The sequence below is a fragment of the Crinia signifera genome, chromosome 4 (assembly GCF_055691185.1).
Source record: "Crinia signifera chromosome 4, ASM5569118v1, whole genome shotgun sequence".
Taxonomy (NCBI): Eukaryota; Metazoa; Chordata; class Amphibia; order Anura; family Myobatrachidae; genus Crinia; species Crinia signifera.
The window spans coordinates 119,623,413-119,643,323 of NC_139220.1; the positions used below are offsets into that span (position 1 = coordinate 119,623,413).

General features: G+C 42.0%; 1 protein-coding gene across 4 annotated transcripts in view; it reads left to right on the top strand.

The window, feature by feature from the left end:
• ACSS3 (acyl-CoA synthetase short chain family member 3) overlaps positions 1-19,911 on the top strand; it is a 137,748-nt gene that overhangs the window by 98,807 nt on the left and 19,030 nt on the right. For all 4 annotated transcript variants that reach the window (XM_083182318.1, XM_083182317.1, XM_083182319.1 and 1 more), the window contains exons 10-11: positions 3,270-3,373; positions 8,760-8,855. In XM_083182318.1, the coding sequence (XP_083038444.1) occupies positions 3,270-3,373; positions 8,760-8,855 (200 nt within the window). The remainder of the gene's footprint in view (positions 1-3,269; positions 3,374-8,759; positions 8,856-19,911) is intronic.

Below are 19,911 nucleotides of genomic sequence, written 5' to 3' on the forward strand. Positions count from 1 at the left end.
ACCTTAGAGAAATGTTTCAACACAATACAGTATTAATTTGATTACGGCATGTCAAGGCAGGAGGCTATGGCGCAAAGTGAGCAACTCTCCATCACCCCATCACCTCTCCATCACCCTTGCACATCTCTTTCCACCCTGCACTTCTCCATCCCTCTTGTACTTCACCCTTGCACCTTTCTGTCCTCATGCACCTTTCTGTCCCGAGTCACCCTTGCAACTCTCCGTCCCACCTTCGCCTTTCCATTTCTCTTACTCCCCCTGTACTTCTTTGTCCCCCTCATCAACCTTGCACCTTTCAGTACCTGAAAAAATTATAAAAAATGCTCCACAAAACTTTTTCCTCTTTCCCAACCTGCTTTTGGGAAGAGAGCATCCTTCCCTGGTTGCAGACCCTGCCTCTCAGCAGACCCCACCCCCTATTAGGGTTGCTTCCAACAATTTCCTGGGCTGGTTTTCTAATCCAATCCTCCCCTGGATATGGGTAAATGTTCCATTGACCAGTCTACACTCCTTTCCTGTGCTTCTTGACTCTCAGCCTATGGGAATTGAGTGCTGTGTATTTAGTCTGGCCTCTCTGACCAGAAAGTCAGTCCAAAGTGTCTTTCCATCTGTGTACTACCTGGAGCCTGCAGATTCCCTTAGGTCTATGCTGGTTACTCTGCTCAGCCTGCCACAGCTTTCACCTGAAGACCTTTCTTGCTACACCTACTGATGATATCATCTCTCCTGTTGGTGTTAAACCCATCTGCACAAGTGCACGATCCAGTGCTATCTCTGTCCTTTTTGGCTCCTTTCCCTCCTTGCGTCTTTTTCAAGTCATCTGGATTCAGCTAAGTCCCAGTATCATCGCGTTCTTCCAAAGTTAAAGTATTACAGAGACATCATAGTTTAACTTAATGTCACGGTATCATTGTTTCTTCAAGTCAAGGTATCACAGAGACGTTGATTTTCTTAAAGTTCCTAGTATCTTTGTCAAAGCATTATAGAGACTGACATTATTTCTTTGAAGTCCAAGTTCTCTTTATTCTTCCAAAGCCAAGTATCTCAGAGACTATGCTCTAAATTCAAGCTATCATGATTTAAGACCAATTCAAGTTATTCTATTGCAGTTCAAAGGAATTGTTGCTCTATTTCCTATTACTGCTTGCTGTTGTTATTTTTTATTCTCAGAGAAATAGTAACAGCCTTAAACTTCAGGACTAAGCTCTTTCATTGTATACTTCTAAGTTGGTTTGTAATATTTATGAGTAAGAAATGCATAAAACCTGCAAGCTTTAACCTCAAATCGTTTGTCTCCATTACTCCTGCTGCATCACCGACTCTATCAAACACTACAGCTGTGACCAGCACAAAGCCTTATAATTTTCCTCACTGGAGAGGACTCAACCCCTTAATGTCAATTACGATCGCTATATCTATATTTATAATGAGCTAGACACAGGGTGGCAATGCTGTTTGTCCACATTATGATAGGCAGCCACCATCTCTAGTTTTGCTGATCCCATGAGCAAGGAATCATTTGATTTGGTCACAGACCACCAACCCGTGGCACCTCTTCAAGTGCCCAACGGTGAACTGTTTAGTAATTTTTGCCTTAAGACCTCAATAAACCTACACCTAATGGAAAAGCTTTTATTACAGGTTGTTAGAGACCATGCACAGGAAAGTCTGGCACGTTGGTTTGATGCAATTTGTGATCACTAATACTGCAAATGTTTTAACACTCACAAAATTGGCAGACTTATGTGTTGGAATCATGGACTAGAACGTTGTATAACCAGAGGTTTGCATGCATTTTCTGAGCATGTACAGTAGATAAGGACCTCATGCAGGATATGCTAAACTAACTTGAACAGCGCTCCCTCCGCATCAGGTATTCATAAATAACAACTTAAACAAGTAAAACTGAACTACAGTTCTGTTTTGACACTTATCTTACATATTTAGTTAAGCCCGATTTCACCTGATTCCGGCGGATCAGGATGAGAAATTTGTTGAAAATGGCCCAAATCGCAAGTGTATAGATGGAGCAGCTTTAAATCACTGATCTTCACCATCTGCCAGAAGGGGGCTCGCGCGCCCCATTCTGATGGAGCCCACTGGTCTCCCGTCCTCCCCGTAGCTGCCCGCACTCCCACCTAACCCTGCCCGTCTCCCTGAAGCAGAGATGGGCAGGGATTCCGCTCCCCGCCGCCGAGTGACTGGGACATGCCAGCGTGTGAAATGCTCACAGGTCCCCGTCAGAGTGGGGTCTGGCAGGGAGAATAGAAAAATCTTATTCAAAAGACCACTGATTTTATAGAAAGGGAATCTGGTTTTCATGTCATCTAGATATATTGGTTTACTAGAGTGGCTTTACTTGATAGCAAGAATATGACAACACCTTACAGTATCTTATTTTTAGTCACACTGGAAGGGAATTACATATAGCTCAGGTACACAGTTAGGAAGTGGGTTGTTTAGGGTATGGTGAGGGAACATAGTCAATATGCTTATCCATGAGTTTAATCATCTGGGTGTAGTGCGCCAAAGGCGGCTTTTATCCTCTTAACTGGTCTCATTCTAGTTGGTAATTCTGTTAACATTTAACTTTTTATTTGCAAATACAGTGTGGGTGTGGGCATTGGCGTAGGTGTGTGATTATAAGTTCCACTGTAGTAGGGACTGGTGTGAATTATTACACATATTCTCTGTAAAGCGCTGCAGAATGTGTGCTATATAGAACTGATAATAAAGAATACATATAAATAATATTTTTAATTACAGAAGGATCGTTGTATTAACATATTTCCAAGTACACGCTTTTTATTTTTCTCTTCTATAGGATTTTATATGGTTTACAAATATATAAAAACTGCATTTGTCTCACAATCGCAGGGTGCTTTGCAATTCAAAGAGAAAGGGTGGTTAAACTGCACTCTAACTAAACCATGCAACAGGTGTGATATATATAGGGGTAACACTTTATTTAGTTAAAAATCAATAAAAAGTATTTGAAACAGTAAAATACAATAGCTGGTAAAGTACTTAAAACAATCAGAAACATGGATATAGTCACCCAATCTCCATAAGGAACTCCTATATAGTGTCTGTTCCTATAGGGCTTTCCTTAAAGTCCCAGAAGGTTGGAAGCCAATATGGTAAAGTAAATGGACTTTTTTGGGAAAGACAGCACTCTCCTGCCAAGGGAAGCCTGATGGCCAATGGGTCCCACTCAGTATATGCTGGCTTGTTTAGTCCTGGATTTTAATCGGCTGACTTTTTATTAGGTTCCGCACTCTGTTTGTTGCTGGAGAACGCTGTGATTTGGAAACGCTGGAATGGTCCAAAAACACCTTCAAAGTTCCAGTGCTAGATCACTGGTGGCAAACAGGTAATTAATTTTACAATCTTATGAATAATCTAGATTAACCATTATTGGGTTATTATAATAATAATAATAATAATGATATTTATATAGCACTTTTCTCCCAATAGGACTCAAAGCGCTTCACACATCGTCTTTACAGCTCGAAATACAAAACAAACTTAACAGTAGATGTCAGTGAAATGCTTGAGTAAATAAGTATGTCTTTAGTCTATTTTTAAAGGATTCTATAGTGGGCGCTTCTCGCACTGTGCGAGGAAGAGAGTTCCACAGAGTTGGAGCAGCAAAGTTGAAAGCTCGACCCCCAGATGAATTCAGGGAGATTCTGGGTACTGTTAGTAGTCCTTCTTCAGTGGATCGTAGTAATCGAGTAGGACAGTAAGGGATCAGCAGCTGTTGCAGGTACCTTGGGCCCTGGTCATGTAGGGCCTTGAAAGTGAGTAAGCCAATCTTGAAAACGATTCGCCATTTTACAGGTAGCCAGTGAAGGGTGTAGAGAATGGGAGTTATGTGGCAGGAGCGGGGCTGGTTAGTTAATAGTCTGGCGGCTGCATTTTGTACCAGCTGCAAGCGGTGCAATTCTTTTGCTGGAAGACCCAGGTAGAGAGCATTGCAGTAGTCTAGTCGTGATGATATAAATGCATGTATGACTTTAGGAAGGTCTTCTGAGGGAATTAAATGCTTGATTCTGGCTATGTTTCTCAGATGAAAGAATGAGGATTTGATTGTGGCTGACACCTGATGTTTAAGTGTCAGGCCATTATCCAGGACAACACCAAGATTCCGCACATGATCAGAGTTTTTTAGTGCTGTGCCCCCCAGCTTAAGACCTGTCAGTTGGCTATGCTGCTGTCTTGTCCTGTGATTTATCATCAGGACTTCTGTTTTATCTGGGTTCAGTCTCAGCCAACTGGCACTCATCCACTCCTGGAGCTCAGCTAGGCAGCCATTTAAGGTTGTTATTGTGTTATCGGTGCCTGGAGCAAAGGACAGGTACAGTTGGGTATCATCTGCATAGCAGTGGTAGACCAGGCCGTGACGTCTGATTATGTCACCAAGTGGAAGCATGTATACTGCAAAAAGCATGGGAGATAGTATAGAGCCCTGTGGGACACCACAAGACAACGGCACTGGTGGTGAAGAGTATACTCCCGATGCCACTCTCTGTGACCTGCCAGCGAGAAATGATTTGAACCAGCTAAGGACTGTGCCACCCAGGCCACAGAAATTCTTCAGGCGCTCAATTAGAATCCCATGGTCAATGGTGTCAAATGCTGCAGAGAGGTCCAGAAGGATTAGGATTGAACAGTCTCCTCTATCCCTTGCATTTAGAAGATCATTGAGCACACATACCAGAGCTGTTTCTGTGCTATGTCTTCTCCTGAATCCTGACTGGAATGGATCATAAATGTCATGGGTTAACAGGTGGGTCTCTAGTTGAGTTGCAACCACTTTCTCAATAACCTTTCCTAGAAAAGGAAGATTTGATACTGGCCTGTAGTTGGTCATGCAGTCAGGGTCTAAATTAGATTTTTTAAGAAGTGGTCTGACTATTGCTTCCTTTAGTGGTTCGGGAAAAACGCCTGTCTGCAAAGAGCATTGAACTATTTTTGCAAATGCAGGGCCGATTATTTCCATACACCCTAAAAGAAGCTTGGATGGGGCAGGGTCCAGATCACAGGAGGAGGGACGCAACGGTCTGGAAATTCCAGCAATGTATTGTACATCCACTTGGTCAAAGATGTCCCATGAAGGCAAGTGTCTTAAACTGGCAGGCTTGGTCTGTTGGAACTCCTTTGGTGTCACTGTGGGGATTCCAGCCCGGATGACAGATACTTTATCTGCAAAGAATTTGGCAAACTTATTGCATCTTGACTGCGAGAGGGTTACATCAGGCTGCAGGCATGCTGGTTTGCAAAGCATCTCCACTGTACGGAAAAGCGGGTTATTATTATTATTATCTACCAGTTGAACAATGAAGATATTTAAAATCTTTGCAGGTAGTTCAATTTGTGGCAATGGGCTGGGGTTGCTAGTTTCGCAACTGTTAAAAGATGAATAGGAAAATTTAAAATGTTGTATAGCTAAATATCATTGAAAGTTGAATACCCCCTTTGAGGAAAAACCCCTTAAATCCCCACTTATCGTGGCAGTGATAGGATCTGGTGGCCAGGCTGGGGACTGCTGGGAAGAACTTTGCCTCAGTGGGTTGGGGGGGACACACTGGCTACATCCTCCATGGCTGCAGCATGCAGGACTGCTGTGGCAATGGATGCACTCACCTGGGGGAGTAGCGGGCTTTTAGGGGCAAATATTGACTGGATGCAGGGGCAGCAGTGGGCCCTGAATCAGTTCGGGCCCCATAGCACCGGCTCCCTCTGAAGATACACGAAATGCCTTACCCATTCCTATTTCCATTTACATCATCTCTTGTATCACTTTACACTACTCTTCCTCCCTCCCTCTTTGCTCCTCAAATACTTTCTGCCTTTCCTGCCAACTGACGTGGAGTGAGGCAAGCGGAAGGCCTAATCACCCATGATAAATTAAAACTATACAAAGCTACAGATGTGTCCACGTACATCTCTCCTTCTTTCACGTTAATCAGCCCTAGTCATGCCATGGAGTGTCTTTGTAGTGCCAGGCGTCTTTTTTTTTTTTTTCTTTTGCTACTTTTTTCTGTTAAATAGCCGTTTAGTACACGCAAGCAGCTTCTTCTGATAAAAATTATAATTAACCGTTTGGAGCTCACACATAATGGCCAGTATTCAATGCTCCTGATTTTCACCGTTTTTTTTTGGCGAATTGAGCTGTTTTCACTCCTTGCAGTGAATCTTTTTCACTGAAAATCTGATTCACCCTATTCAATGTTCACTATTCGCCAAAAGAGAACAGTGAATGCCGGCCGGTTCTCTGTTTCATGCTCGCTGCAATTTGCTGGTGTATTTCAATGGGGTTTTCACTGGGAATCACCGAGAGTGCATTCAATGCTAGGATGGAGAACTGCTTTTTCCCTGATTTTCGCCATGATTCACCGTTTTGCATTCGACATCTTTTTTAGGTGAACTGGAAAGTGATCTTTAAAAAAAAAAAAAAATATATATATATATATATATATATATATATATATATATATATATATATATATATATATATATATATATATATATATATATATATATATATAATATTTTTTTTTTTTTTTTTTTTTTTTTTTTTTTTTTTTTTTTCTGGTGTAAAAAAATCTGAATTTTTTTCTGTGAATGGGCATGCTATTTCTATTCATGTGCTAGAAGCACATTAATATATATTAAATCATTATTTTTTTTTTTTTTTACACATTCGCCAGCTGGGAGCCGCTCATTAAATATTCATATATTCACTTCACACTGGTCCTGGCTAAATACGAGCGGGACCAGTGAAGCGGCTCCCTACCCCTGTCCCCTGACAGTTCTCCAGGGGGGGGGGGCGCAGCTTCTGCTGCCTGTGTCCCCGGGAGCCCTCCTTCTCCCCCACAAATTCTGGAGCAGGTGGGGAAGCTTACATCTACCTGCCTGCCGCAGTCCCCCGGGTCCCTGCAGCATTTGCTGTAGGGGTTAAAATTCGCCGTATGGGGCAGCAAGCCCCTTCGGGTGACAGGGAGGGCTGGCAGCGAATGCTGCATCCCTCCGGAACCCTGCGAATGTACAGCGAATCCTAAACCGGATTCGCTGCACATGGAGAAAAATTGCATTGAATACTCCCCAATGTATTATGCCACTTGTATTACATATAGAATAAATATATGTGAAAACATCTGTATAATAAAGAATGTTAAAGTACAGGTCAGTTTTTCAAACCCCTCCATAACGCAGAACAAGCCAGGGCCATCTAAAACACACAATACAATATAGTGCTGAGTCAGTTACACCAACTTATCTAGAGCAAAACTTCAAAAATGTCAACTATACTGCTGCCTCCCCATCATGGTAATTACAGAGATTGCAACAGCCAATAAATACAATAAATTAATACATATTAATCATAATTATAACCATTATCATCAACATCAAACTGTGGCCACAGATTGGTTGTTTGTAACAGACCAGTATTGCTAATAGATTAGGTCCTGTTGAGTAGAATAGTCAATCTCCATATGCACAACATCTGTACTCCTAACATCAGTTGCAATGATAATACTCTGGCCTAAGATATAAATTGCTCTTTGTTGAATAGCCAGGAACTGTTTAGAAAATTCCAAACAAGGGGAAAGCCAAAACGACCCTAAGAAAATGAAGGAAGTCAAGTCATAGAAATGTCTGACAACAAAACAAAGTTGCTAGAAAAGATAAATATGACTTAAAAAAACCGTAATTTGTTAAACTATCAGTGATTAGAAATAAACCATGTGAAGCAATCAGATAATGAGGATACGCCAAAAACCTTCATCTGCGAAAATATGGGTGGCATGGAACCAGTTCAAGTTTCTGGAGCAGATATCTACCTTCTCTGGAATCAAGGACCGAAGCCTGACCTGGCGACCACTGACATGCAAAACGGAAAATTTCCTCTGATACTCCTGGTAGCATCCCAAAGATCATGACATCTAGCAGTTGACAGGCGAAATCTTGGAATACTTCAATACTAATGCCTTCACAAAAGACATGTGCATTCCTCCATGCTGAAACAACACTGTCGTTTTGTAATGAAGGAGTTAAATTTTAAAATATTACCCATAAGAGGGTCAAAGTCTGCAAGTTTGGGGCGGACACCCCACACAGTCCATTTTCTATAGATAAAGAAGTGGAACCAGAGATTTAAAGAACTTTACAAAATAGCCTTCAAGACCTGTAGCGTTAACTGACTCAGGTATTCAATCCCCACCGCTATTTTCGACGAGGAAAATATCGGTGGATGCCTATTCATGACATTCCCGACAGTCGTGACCCGGAATTGAATACCCCCTCGGTCTCAGGTTCTCAAGATTCTTTGCCTTATCTTTAAGTAACACATTTTTCTGTGTGGTGAAGGGATCCAGTTATGTCAATCGGCAAGGCATTTAGAATCCAGTTTAAATTATAGACACTGACTCTTGGAACAGATCAGATACATCTGATGCACTAATTTGGCCTGTCATTTTTTGGAGGTCAGTCCTAAATGCATTCCAAAATTTAGCTAGCATGCACAGATTTAGGAGCCAAGCTAGAAATGTGATCCATAAACTGTGCACAAGTATAATGAGTAGGGAATTGAGGTGAGACACTTCCTGGCATGTAAAGTTAGGTGCAGAATGGCAGTCCCTTATTATAGATTTAGATGCACTTTCTTATAAAGTATGAAAGTGTTTCTAGAATCACATTGTAGATCAGACGGTATTTGTTTTATAATGAAATCCCTTTTCTTTTGTGCCTAGAAACGGGATCTCCTATTACAGCTACATGTATAGGGCTTGGAAATTCCCTGAGACCACCAGCAGGACAAGCAGGAAAGCCTGTTCCAGGATATAATGGTGAGTAAGGTCTATGCAGCACAAAAACAAATCCTGCTTGCTTTGTATAACCCTTCCAGTGCCAAGTGAGTTTGTCAATATTGGTGTGAACATTGCCAAGCAGACGTTTTTATTTATCATAATATACTGTATTGTTTACCTTCTTATATTGGAAATGTAGGGGTAGATTTATTATGAACGCACCGCTATACCAGTTCCTGCTTCGTCTCATTAGCGAGGCGAAGAAGGAGGGGCCACCAACAAGATATATCAATATCTTGCCGGGAGCACTAACTCACCCCTCCGGCGATGACCCTCCTGGAGACAGCGCATCAGTTAATACTCAGTTAATACTGATGCGCTGTCTCTTTTCCCCCGGCCAGCGCAATGCGCATGCGCGGGATCTCGCTACTCTCGCGAGATCCCCAGAGCAGCTCAGAGCCAGCAGCAGGGACAGCGCTGTCCCTGCTGTGGGCATAGGGCATCGCCATTTGCAGCTGACCAAGTCCATAGCTGCAGGCGGCGGAACGGTAAGCGATGCAGACCGTTCATAAATTAGGCGGGAGGCAGGCGCGCACTATGAAATATCGTAGCTGCGCTATGCCTCCTGCCCCACATCGCTGCATGCTAGACACCCGCTCAGCGGGTGTCCTAGATCAGGGGAAGCGCTATCCCCTGCCAACATCAACATCTCTCAAAGGGCTAATGTTCTGTTATTTAGATCATTTAGATTACAGATGTAGTCAGAACTTTGTGGACCCCACAAAAGCAATATTTTGAAGGGGTCCCTGTGCCAATGGTTTTATTAGACCCCTTTCTGCAACACCTCCTAATTTTGTGCCCCAAGATAATACCCTAGTTAATTTTCTGAATCATAGTAGTGCCCTTGTTCACATTATGTCACATTGTAGGGCTACCAGTACTCATACCACACAGTAAACCATAGTGCCCCCACATCATATTGTGCCACATTATAGTTTTATAATATGTAAACTTAGACTGTCCTCCAGATCGTTTTATAATATATTGCAGTGAGCAGTTCTATAATGCCCACTTGGATCTAACTTCAATGAAAAAAAACATGACAACCCCATGTTGACGTTTTGAAATGTCGACATTTTAAATGTTGGAATTTTGACAATGTCAGCATAATGAATGTCTGCATTATTAACCTGCCTTAATTTTGACTGCCAATGGTTGTTGGTATTTTATCCGTTGGTATTTAGACTTAGTAAATTGACTGCGTCCCATGATTTTGTTATAGAGCTGAAAGAAAATACTAATTCTAGAACATAATCATTGTCTATCAAATAGAAAATCAAATGACATAACAATACATATTATTGTAATACAATTACAGAACAATAAGACCAGATTATAAAATGGGGTAATATATCACGCTCCTTCGTTTAGAAATAAGTTATAATTTGGGTTTGGGACTCACACCTAAATCCATTTGATGTAAGGTAGCATTTACAGATACAACCACAGTTGCACGTAGAATATAGGCATGCCACATTTCACTTTAATTAGAAGAAGCTAATGGGTCCTATGTGCATACTGATTAGGCAAAAAAGATACCCAATGTTTGCAGAGGTGCCAATTAACTACCAGCTCACTCCTGCCAACTATCTCCCTGAGCATGGCATACTGAGGCACGATGTATAAGGAGACATCTGTATATTGCATATCTGACAATTAGTGGGACTCTCTAAAGATGTTTGGGAACCATACCTGGTGTCAAAAACACTCACATTGCACATTTCTGCTTTGGAGCTTTCCTTCCAAGTCCATGCCATTGAGGACCCAAGTTCACACCCTATGGCAGGGCTGGGCAACACCGGCCCTCCAGATGTTAATGAACTACACATCCCAGGATGCTTTGCATTAGTTTTGCTATGTGGCCATGCTGAAACTGATGCAAGGCATGCTTGGATGTGTAGTTCATCAACATCTGGAGGGCCGGTGTTGCCCAGCCCTGCCCTATGGCATGGTTCGAAAACTGTGTACTGTAGAACCCTGGTCTGCAGAGGAACACTTGCAAGGGTTCTTTGTGTTGGTGGTCCTGGACCAAGTCAAATTATTAAGGTCAAATTGGTAGGCAAACCCAGTTCTGGCTTCCAATCATAAAATATGTGGCCAAACTGAACCTAAGGGTCACAGGTAAGCACAATTTATAGCACTTACATGAAAAAAAAAATCTGAATTTATTTATTTTTTAAAATTCAACTTTATTTTGCTTTATATTTTTTTATTAGTAAAACTTTTGGTTTAGGGGTGCCATGTGAAAAACTGATATTTTAGGACATTTTGATTAAAGAATGTTTGGGAACCACTGCACTATGGCATTCGGTAATGTACAGATTATTTGGCTTGGATACCAGACATCGAATTTAAAAAATTATAATCCTATTCTGAAATTTTCTCTGATGTTTGTGTTCCAGTTTAAAAGTAAAATGATTTGGATTTTCACCAACACTGGCATCACTTTAGCTGCAGAAATGTTAAATGTACCGATTTGCCCTTTGTAGTTAAGATCATTCTCTATATAAAGAGAGCTGTGAGACATGTCTGAATCTTTTTATCTGTAAACATTCCTGTCTCTTTCATCCAATATTTCTTCCCAGGAAAGTGCTGAGCCACATACAGAAGGTGCTTCTCACAGCTTTGAAGTCATTTGTTATGCAGAACATCTATTCTCTTCACTTAGCTAATCTCAAAGCTGTGAATCACACATGTTGAGCGTGAAAGTGAACTGTAATGTCAAGTCTCTTAAAATGCAATTTATATTACATTATTTGAGATCAGACAAAGCTGTATCCTTTGTGGTATATACTGGGAAATCATTCTGAATAGACCTGGATTGGATCGAACGAACTACATTAAAATTATTTGTCAAGATATGTAGATTTAAACTGGAACTTCTGCTGTGTTATTACTTGTGCAGCTAGATACATAGTAGGTGAGGCTGAATAAAGACTTGCGTCCATCTAGTTCAACCTATGTTTATAATCGTGAACCAGGGATAAACAGTTGCCTGCAGAGCCACCATTACATGTATATGAATGCCCAATCTGCCTTTGCCAGATAAACTTCAGATATTTGCTTTAAAAATGTATTTGGGATGCATGACTGTCCTTCTTTTCACTGGCCACATACAGATGTGTCCTCATACATGTAGCCTCAATACGCCATGCGTAGCTTGAGTGAGCCAGCAGTTTCCATTCAACTATGCTAAAGTTGGCATGATTTTATGTAAAAAAGACATCTTATTCATACCAATGTGTGATAACACACACAAGCAGACCTTGCTGATTAAAATGCTGCATGCATGAATTCTGTGTGTGGTTGTATCTGCACATGGACCACCTTGTTAGTGTTTTCTAGGAAAAGTCACACAAGACAGCCATGGCATGGTGTGACTAGAATGGCTCTTTGACCCTAAAAACCACTGGCCTAACCCCACACATTTTTGGAACTTCACAAGTTGATTTCAAAATGCACTCTATCTGGCTGAGATCATAATTATTGACAGCAGTGAACCATGTTGGGAATTTTTAAAAACTGTGAGTCAGCTGCTAATCTACGGTAGCGTTTAATGGGATTTTCCGGGCTAGACAACCCATATTACCATTCAGCTATTCTTGAAGTTTTGGTTTTGCCTAGGGACAGAGAAGGAGTTGTGGACAAAGGCTACAAACTTCACAAAGGAGCAGTTACTTCCAGAGCTAACTGGGGGTAGATATAGATTCAGCAACCATAGAATTATGTGCAGCTGAGGCTAGCGCATAACACCGCATCTTGGGGCTGATTCAGAAGTGGTCATAGAGGCATGGAAGCAGCAGCAATAGACTAGTACTGTAATGCAGCAGGAGGCATCTTCTATAAGTAGACCTCTCCTGCTTGCTTTAGTGATCCGCGCTGCATCATCAAATAATTTGCAACGCCATGGGCCGACAGAAGTCAGCCGCCGCAGTTGCAATGAAGAGGCCAGGAAATATCTTTCTTCTGACAGAGATCCTGGCTTTGTTACTCCCTCAAAACTGAGACGATGCGCCCGTTTTGGGAAACTGACCATTCTGCCCTGCCCAAAATCATGAAATGGCAGTAGAATGGCTATCAGTCTACAGTTAGTCTGCTACCGACATGGCACGCCTGTACTGCACATGGGCAGAGTACTGAACTTCGGTACTTTGCAAAGTATTTGGTCTCTGACCACATATTTATGCTTGATACCCCATAACTCTTAGAGTTGGCACTTCTGTGACAGTGACTATGGAAATAAGGACCCTATTTAACAATGAGTGATAACCCCTTTAGCACACTGAATTATGTCCACCGTTTACTATTAAACAAACTACAGTAAGCTTCGCTTACTGCTGTTTGTCACTTTATAGATGGCCTTGGCATTATGTTCCCCATTGCTGGCAATTAAGCTTATTTGGCTTCAGTGAGGCCTTACAGGCTTTTAATAGTCCCTGCATGGTGAGCATGCAGACTGCTGCCAATGGTAGGCTGTCAGCAACAGAAGAGGAAGCTGCGACGGAGAGGACTGTTGCTAGTTTGCGCCAGAAAGGTAATTTATGTTACCATCAATGGCATGTTCATTAGTATCACTGCCTGCTTATAATAATTGTTGCTGACAACTGGAACCCTATGACTACCTTTATAAATAACAAATAACAGATATCTGTGATCTCACATCTCCCAACGCATTGTTCAGTGTAGCGAGTATATGAACACATCAGCCAGACAGTGAGGCGTGAAAGCAAAAGAGGTGACACCAGTGTACTGCTTGTAATATCATTGTGTTAGTCACAAAGCAGAAATTGTGTACACTGACGATTGCGTGGAAGTAGCCGTTCCGGCAGCTATGTTAGTTTAGTGCTGGTATGATTACACATACTGTGCAGGATAAGTGATTTCATACAGGTCATGGCTATCCAGGGTGACTTCTAATACTTATTTTTGCTGTGCTGACATACAGCCATCTTTTCTATTTAACTCAAAGAATGTTGTTTATCAATCACTTCCACTTGGCTCTATTTCTAATATCCAGTTGCAACCATTATACATTGTTAATTGGCAAATACAGAAGTCGTGAGGTATGAAGATGTATTTTTTTTAAAGCATATTTTACATATATTTATATAGCATATGGGAATGAATTTATCACAGGGGTTTGAAATATTCACCTTTTTTTCCCCGTGCACCAGTCAAGTTTACCAAGTCATACAATGCACCTAGAATTGCATATATGTTTCATAGTATAATATAAACCATATCAAACTTGCTATACATGTATAATTGGATGTGTTTTTAGTATTCCCACTATGGCATTTAAATTGCATACCTTCCAACATGATCCATTCCTGGAGGGGCAAAATGCTCTATTCCTGGACTTTCTTGCCAGTGGCAGTTGCAGATGTCGTGGCAGCAGCACATTCAAATAAAGGGCCACATCTTCTTCCAAAGAGTCCTGGACTGTAGTGTTTGGGATGGTAGTTGGTTTGGCTCCCCTATTTGAATTTTGTACTGTGCTACAGCCCCACCTCTGCAACTGCCACTGGCAAGGAAGTCCAGAGCATAAAATTCTGACCGTTGTATTAAATGTGTTTGAAGAGGGGCACAGAAGTAAAGTAATGTCAGCATCAAGTGATGTACAGTAATAAAGTATGTATGCCTAAAGATCTATACACACACAGAGCAAGCTATAGTGTGTGTGTGTGTGTGTGTGTGTGTCCAGAACTGAGCTCCCAGCATGCTGTTTGAACACATGCAGTCTTTGTAATATTGTACTTAGAGCTACAGTATTCTTAGATTAGGTGCTAGTGGAATTGGATAGTACAGGTCCCTCACCTTTACTAACAATATTTATTGCATCACCAATATCCTAATTTGCCTCACTTTGTGCTCTTGATTTACTAGATTTTTAAAAACACCTCATTGGTGTAATTAAAAGATAGTTATTAATATAGGGCAAGTATTCTGCATTTATTATTTGAATGCAATGGTGTAAGTCACAGTATAAGCACTTTTTAATTTGCCCGAATAACCTGCATGTTCTGTGTCATTTTTTTTACCTGGTCTACTGATTTTAGTAGCTTGATGCGGAATGATTGCATGGAAACACATGCTCAAAGGGAACAGGCACAGAAACCAAGTATATTTTCGAGCACTGTACATTTGGTTTATTGATTTGTAAGCATTTGAATCTGACTTTTTAATTAGTGCAAAAGAGATGCACTGATCCTGATCAATTTGGTGCAAGATTTTAGATGGTGCCCCTCTACCTACCATTTCTACAGTCCTACCGCCAAACTATGTGCCACCTGCCTGACACACTGATGGTCTTGGGTGGTAATAAGGAAAGGGTGTCCCATGGGAATCTTACCCGTTCTGCTGATCTTGGTAAGCACAGAGGAGTATTCTCTGCGCTGCCCTTCCTCACAGATGTATCACATCTCAGCTTGCATAGGGCTGGACCATGACTTGCCTCTCAGGGCTGGTTTGATTCCACCTGTTACCTCACTCTTGGATTTCACCTGAACAGCACAGAGGCCAGTGTAAGTTTAGGCTTTCTGGAGTCTTCCAACTTGACCAAGTTTTCTTCTGTCTTCCAATGCCTATTTAATAAGCTCTTCTGTGTTGACCCTTTGTCAGTATAATAACTTTAAACAAGTTAATCAAAGCTGAAGTGAATGGACAGAGTAATGTTGTACCGACCGCAATTTGCTCACAGCAGACGCTCTTGGATGGCTCATGGCTGACACGTAGATTGAAAAGATGCAGTATCTTCTCCATCAGCTGTGGGATGTGATGCCCGGTCCCAGCGCCGCTCACACATGTCTTCATGTTTCCAGAGTTTAGACAATCTGGTGGTCTGTGTGGGGTAATACCAGATGGTGGCCCTTTGATTGCCCAAGGCATGTGCCCAGCCCAATAGGCATGTTTTTACGGGATACAGTCACTAGGTCGAGAGTACAAAGGTCGACATGCATTAGGCAGACCACTAAAGATCGACACTAGAAAAAGACCCATACCCATTCTTATTTGTGTCTGGGTTTGTATATCTCTCACTAAACCAGGGCTGGGCAACACCGGCCCTCCAGATGTTGATGAACTACACATCCCAGCATGCCTTGCATCCGTTTCAGCATGGCCACATAGCAAAACTAATGCAAAGCATCCTGGGATGTGTAGTTCATTAACATCTGGAGGGCCGGTGTTGCCCAGCCCTGCACTAAACTATGCCTATGTTACTACCAGTCCCACCTCTTTGGTCGTAGGTATAGTTCTAATCAAATTACACTCGCACATGACTGTGTGCGTCCATTACATGCATATGCACTCAAGTTATGCTATAGTAACGGGCATACATTCAACTCTGCCACAGCCCCGTAGTGTACAGAACTAATGTTCTCCTTTTATAATCTACCCTGCAAAATAATCTTCTAAATATATTCTTATATGATGCTTGAGAGCCCCCTAGTGGTTTAATACGATATATAATACATACATACTATACCTACAGTATATTCTTCAAGAAACCTTTACTTTGATCCATATACTATGCTTAAATGTTTTGACCTTCTTTACATGAACAGTTAATTAAATGTAAAAACAGTGCTCTATTACATTTTATTTATTACTAGCTAAACTTTTAGTGATTCTCAGTAAACCTAAATATGTGGCATATTTCTTATCTACAGCTAGTTCTCATTCTAGGTCCTCTGTAGTTGCAAGAACCAGCAATCTCCCACTTAACCCCTTCACGACATTTGACGTATATATACGTCATGGCCGGGAAGTACTTCCCGACCGTTGACGTATATATACGTCATGGCTTAAAACTGTCACTGCGTCTAGAGACGCAGTGACAGAGGGACGATGTCTGCTGTCCCTGACAGCAGACATGTCCGTGCATGCCCAGGGGGGGCGGCGATGCCGCCCCCCCGTCGGCGATCGCTGTGATTGGCTGTTCATTGTGAACAGCCATTCACAGCGTTTTCTGTGTCACCGGCGAATAACGTTCGCCGGTGACACAGGATCGGAGGTGATTGGTGCTGTAAAGTACAGCACCAATCACCGCGGGGTGTAAGGGTGACACTGGTGTCACCCCACCTCACCCCTCCCGCCCCCAAAGGCCGTGATTGGTTCGTCGGACCGACGGACCAATCACAGCCATGGAGGGGGGTTTAAACTAACGGTGACTGCACTGCAGACGCCATTCCGGTCTGGAATAGCGTGCAGTGCGGTCACCGTGCCCAGCTGCCGCCTATACTGACCAGAACCCATCCAAAATACTTACCTGATCATTGATATTGCTTATGCTTGTGACATCTTGTGACATCCTGTGACATCTTGTGCTGCTGCGATTTATTAGATAGAGAGAGAGTTAGAGAGAGAGAGATAGAGAGAGATAGAGAGAGATAGAGAGGCCTAGTGCTATATTTTGTGCTGCTGCAGTGTGATAGAGCTATAGATAGAGAGATAGAGAGAGAGATAGAGAGAGAGATAGTGACAGATTGTGCTATATATTTTTTATATAACTGAAAGAGATAGAGAGAGATAGAGAGAGATAGAGAGGCCTAGTGCTATATTTTGTGCTGCTGCAGTGTGATAGAGCTATAGATAGATAGAGATAGAGAGAGATAGAGAGAGAGAGATAGAGAGATAGTGACAGATTGTGCTATATATTTTTTATATAACTGACTGCTGCCCCCCCTTTTGTGCTGATCAGTATAAATTAACTGATCAGCAACTTTTTGGGGGCGCAGGTTTTTTTTTATATATAGATATACCTGTCAGTGCTGCTGCTGCAGTGTCATAGAGTGATAGATAGTGAGAGATAGAGAGATAGAGAGAGATAGTGACAGAGAGTGATAGAGAGTGCTAAATTTTGTGTCTGCTGCCCCCGCCTTTTGTGCTGATCACTATATCTGAGGTGATCAGCAACTTTTTAGGGGTGCAGAGGTTTTTTTTTATATATATACCTGTCAGTACCACCAAAGGTTGTGCACCTGCTGCCCCTCACTGGTAATCAGTGTCGCATCACTGATCACCTTTTTTTATTTTTTGTGAGTGCTGTGGGGTCTTTTTTACATTTTTTTTTTTACACACACTGTGATTTTGTGTGTGTCCTGTGGCCACTGTGCGCTGATCAGTGACGTACATCACTGATCAGCTTTTTCGGCACAGGGTTGATCTATTTTTTTTTTTTTGATCAAATTCCTGTTGCCTTTGAGCGCTGTTCAGTGACGGACGTTACTGACCAACATCTGTGCTCAATTTTTGGCGCAGGACCTTTTTTTTTTTTAACCCCTTCCATTATTTTTTTTTTGAACCCCTTCCATTTTTTTTTTTTAACCCCTTCCATTTTTTTTTTTTTAACCCCTTCCATTTTTTTTTTTTTTTTTTGAACCCTTCAATTTTTTTATTTTTGTATTTTTTTTTTTCTGCACTACATACATACACACTACACACTACATACCCCCCGGGTTGAAATAAAGTTTGTACCCCCCCCTACACTATACACGTGTTGAAACATTTCACTACCAGTAACACAAAAATATAAATGGCATCCCAAATGTCATCCCAAATGTCGTCCCAGTCATCCAGGAGAATGTATTCGGTGGAGGAGGCATATGCCATGCTTGCCTCTGACTCTGACACAGCCAGTGAGGCAAGCGGGGAATTTGAAGGATTTGTCTTAAGCTCCTCTTCCTCCTCTGATGATGAGGGACCCCCTCAAAGACGCCCCCGTAGAGCAGCTGAGACCCCCCCCCCAATAATTGATCTCGTATGGACCCCACCACCAGACAATTTTGAGCCCCAGGTTCCTGAGTTTTTGGCCATCCCAGGAATCCAATTTGATTCAACAGGTCTCAGAGAAATTGACATTTTTAAATTATTTTTCTCTGATGATTTTATAAATTTAATGGTGGACCAAACTAATTTATATGCCCAGCAGTTTATTGCTCAAAACCCCACGTCATCATTTGCTAGGTGGACCCCTGTAGATGCAGTAGAGAGGATGACGTTTTGGGGTCTGGTGTTACATATGGGCATAGTAAAAAAGCCACAAATTAGGCAATATTGGAGTACAGATGTTCTGTACAGCACCCCATTTCACCGTATGGCCATGCCCCGGGCTCGTTTTGAGGCAATCCATAAATTTATACATTACACCGATAATGCACAGTGCCCACCCAGAGATGATCCCACCTTTGACAGGCTATTCAAAGTCAGGCCGGTCATTGATCATTTCAGTGCCAAATTTGCAGAGCTATACATCCCTGATAAATGTATTAGTATCGACGAGTCCCTTATACATTTTAAAGGAAGGGTTAAATTCCGCCAGTACCTTCCCAGTAAGAGGGCAAGGTATGGGATAAAAATGTATAAGCTGTGTGAAAGCACCACAGGGTACACCCACAAGTTTAGGGTATATGAAGGGAAGGATTCAAGAATTGAACCACCAGAATGCCCCCCCTCCCTCGTAGGTGTTAGTGGAAAAATTGTCTGGGATTTAATGCACCCCTTCCTGGATAAGGGTTATCACCTCTATGTGGATAACTTTTACACCAGCATCCCCCTGTTTAAGGCCCTTGGTTCAAGAGGTACAGCAGCTTGCGGTACTGTGCGCAAGAACCAAAGAGGCCTCCCCAAAACGCACATTGCCCAAGTAATGAGAAGGGGTGAAAGCAGGGGAATATGCACCGAAAATTTGTTGTTGGTCAAATATAAGGACAAGAGGGATGTCCTTATACTGACAACAATTCATGGAGACAGTACCACCTCCATCCCTGTACGAGGTACCAGTACCCACACCTCAAAACCAAATTGTATCCTAGATTACAATAAGTACATGGGCGGAGTGGATCTTTCAGATCAGGTACTGAAGCCGTACAGTGCCCTGCGGAAAACAAATATCTGGTACAAGAAGCTGGCCGTGTATATCATCCAGATGGCACTGTATAACGCTTACGTGCTATTCCGTTCTACCGGCCAGAGGGGGACATTTATGCACTTTCAAGAGGAAGTCATAAAGAGCCTAACATTTGGGAATCAGCAG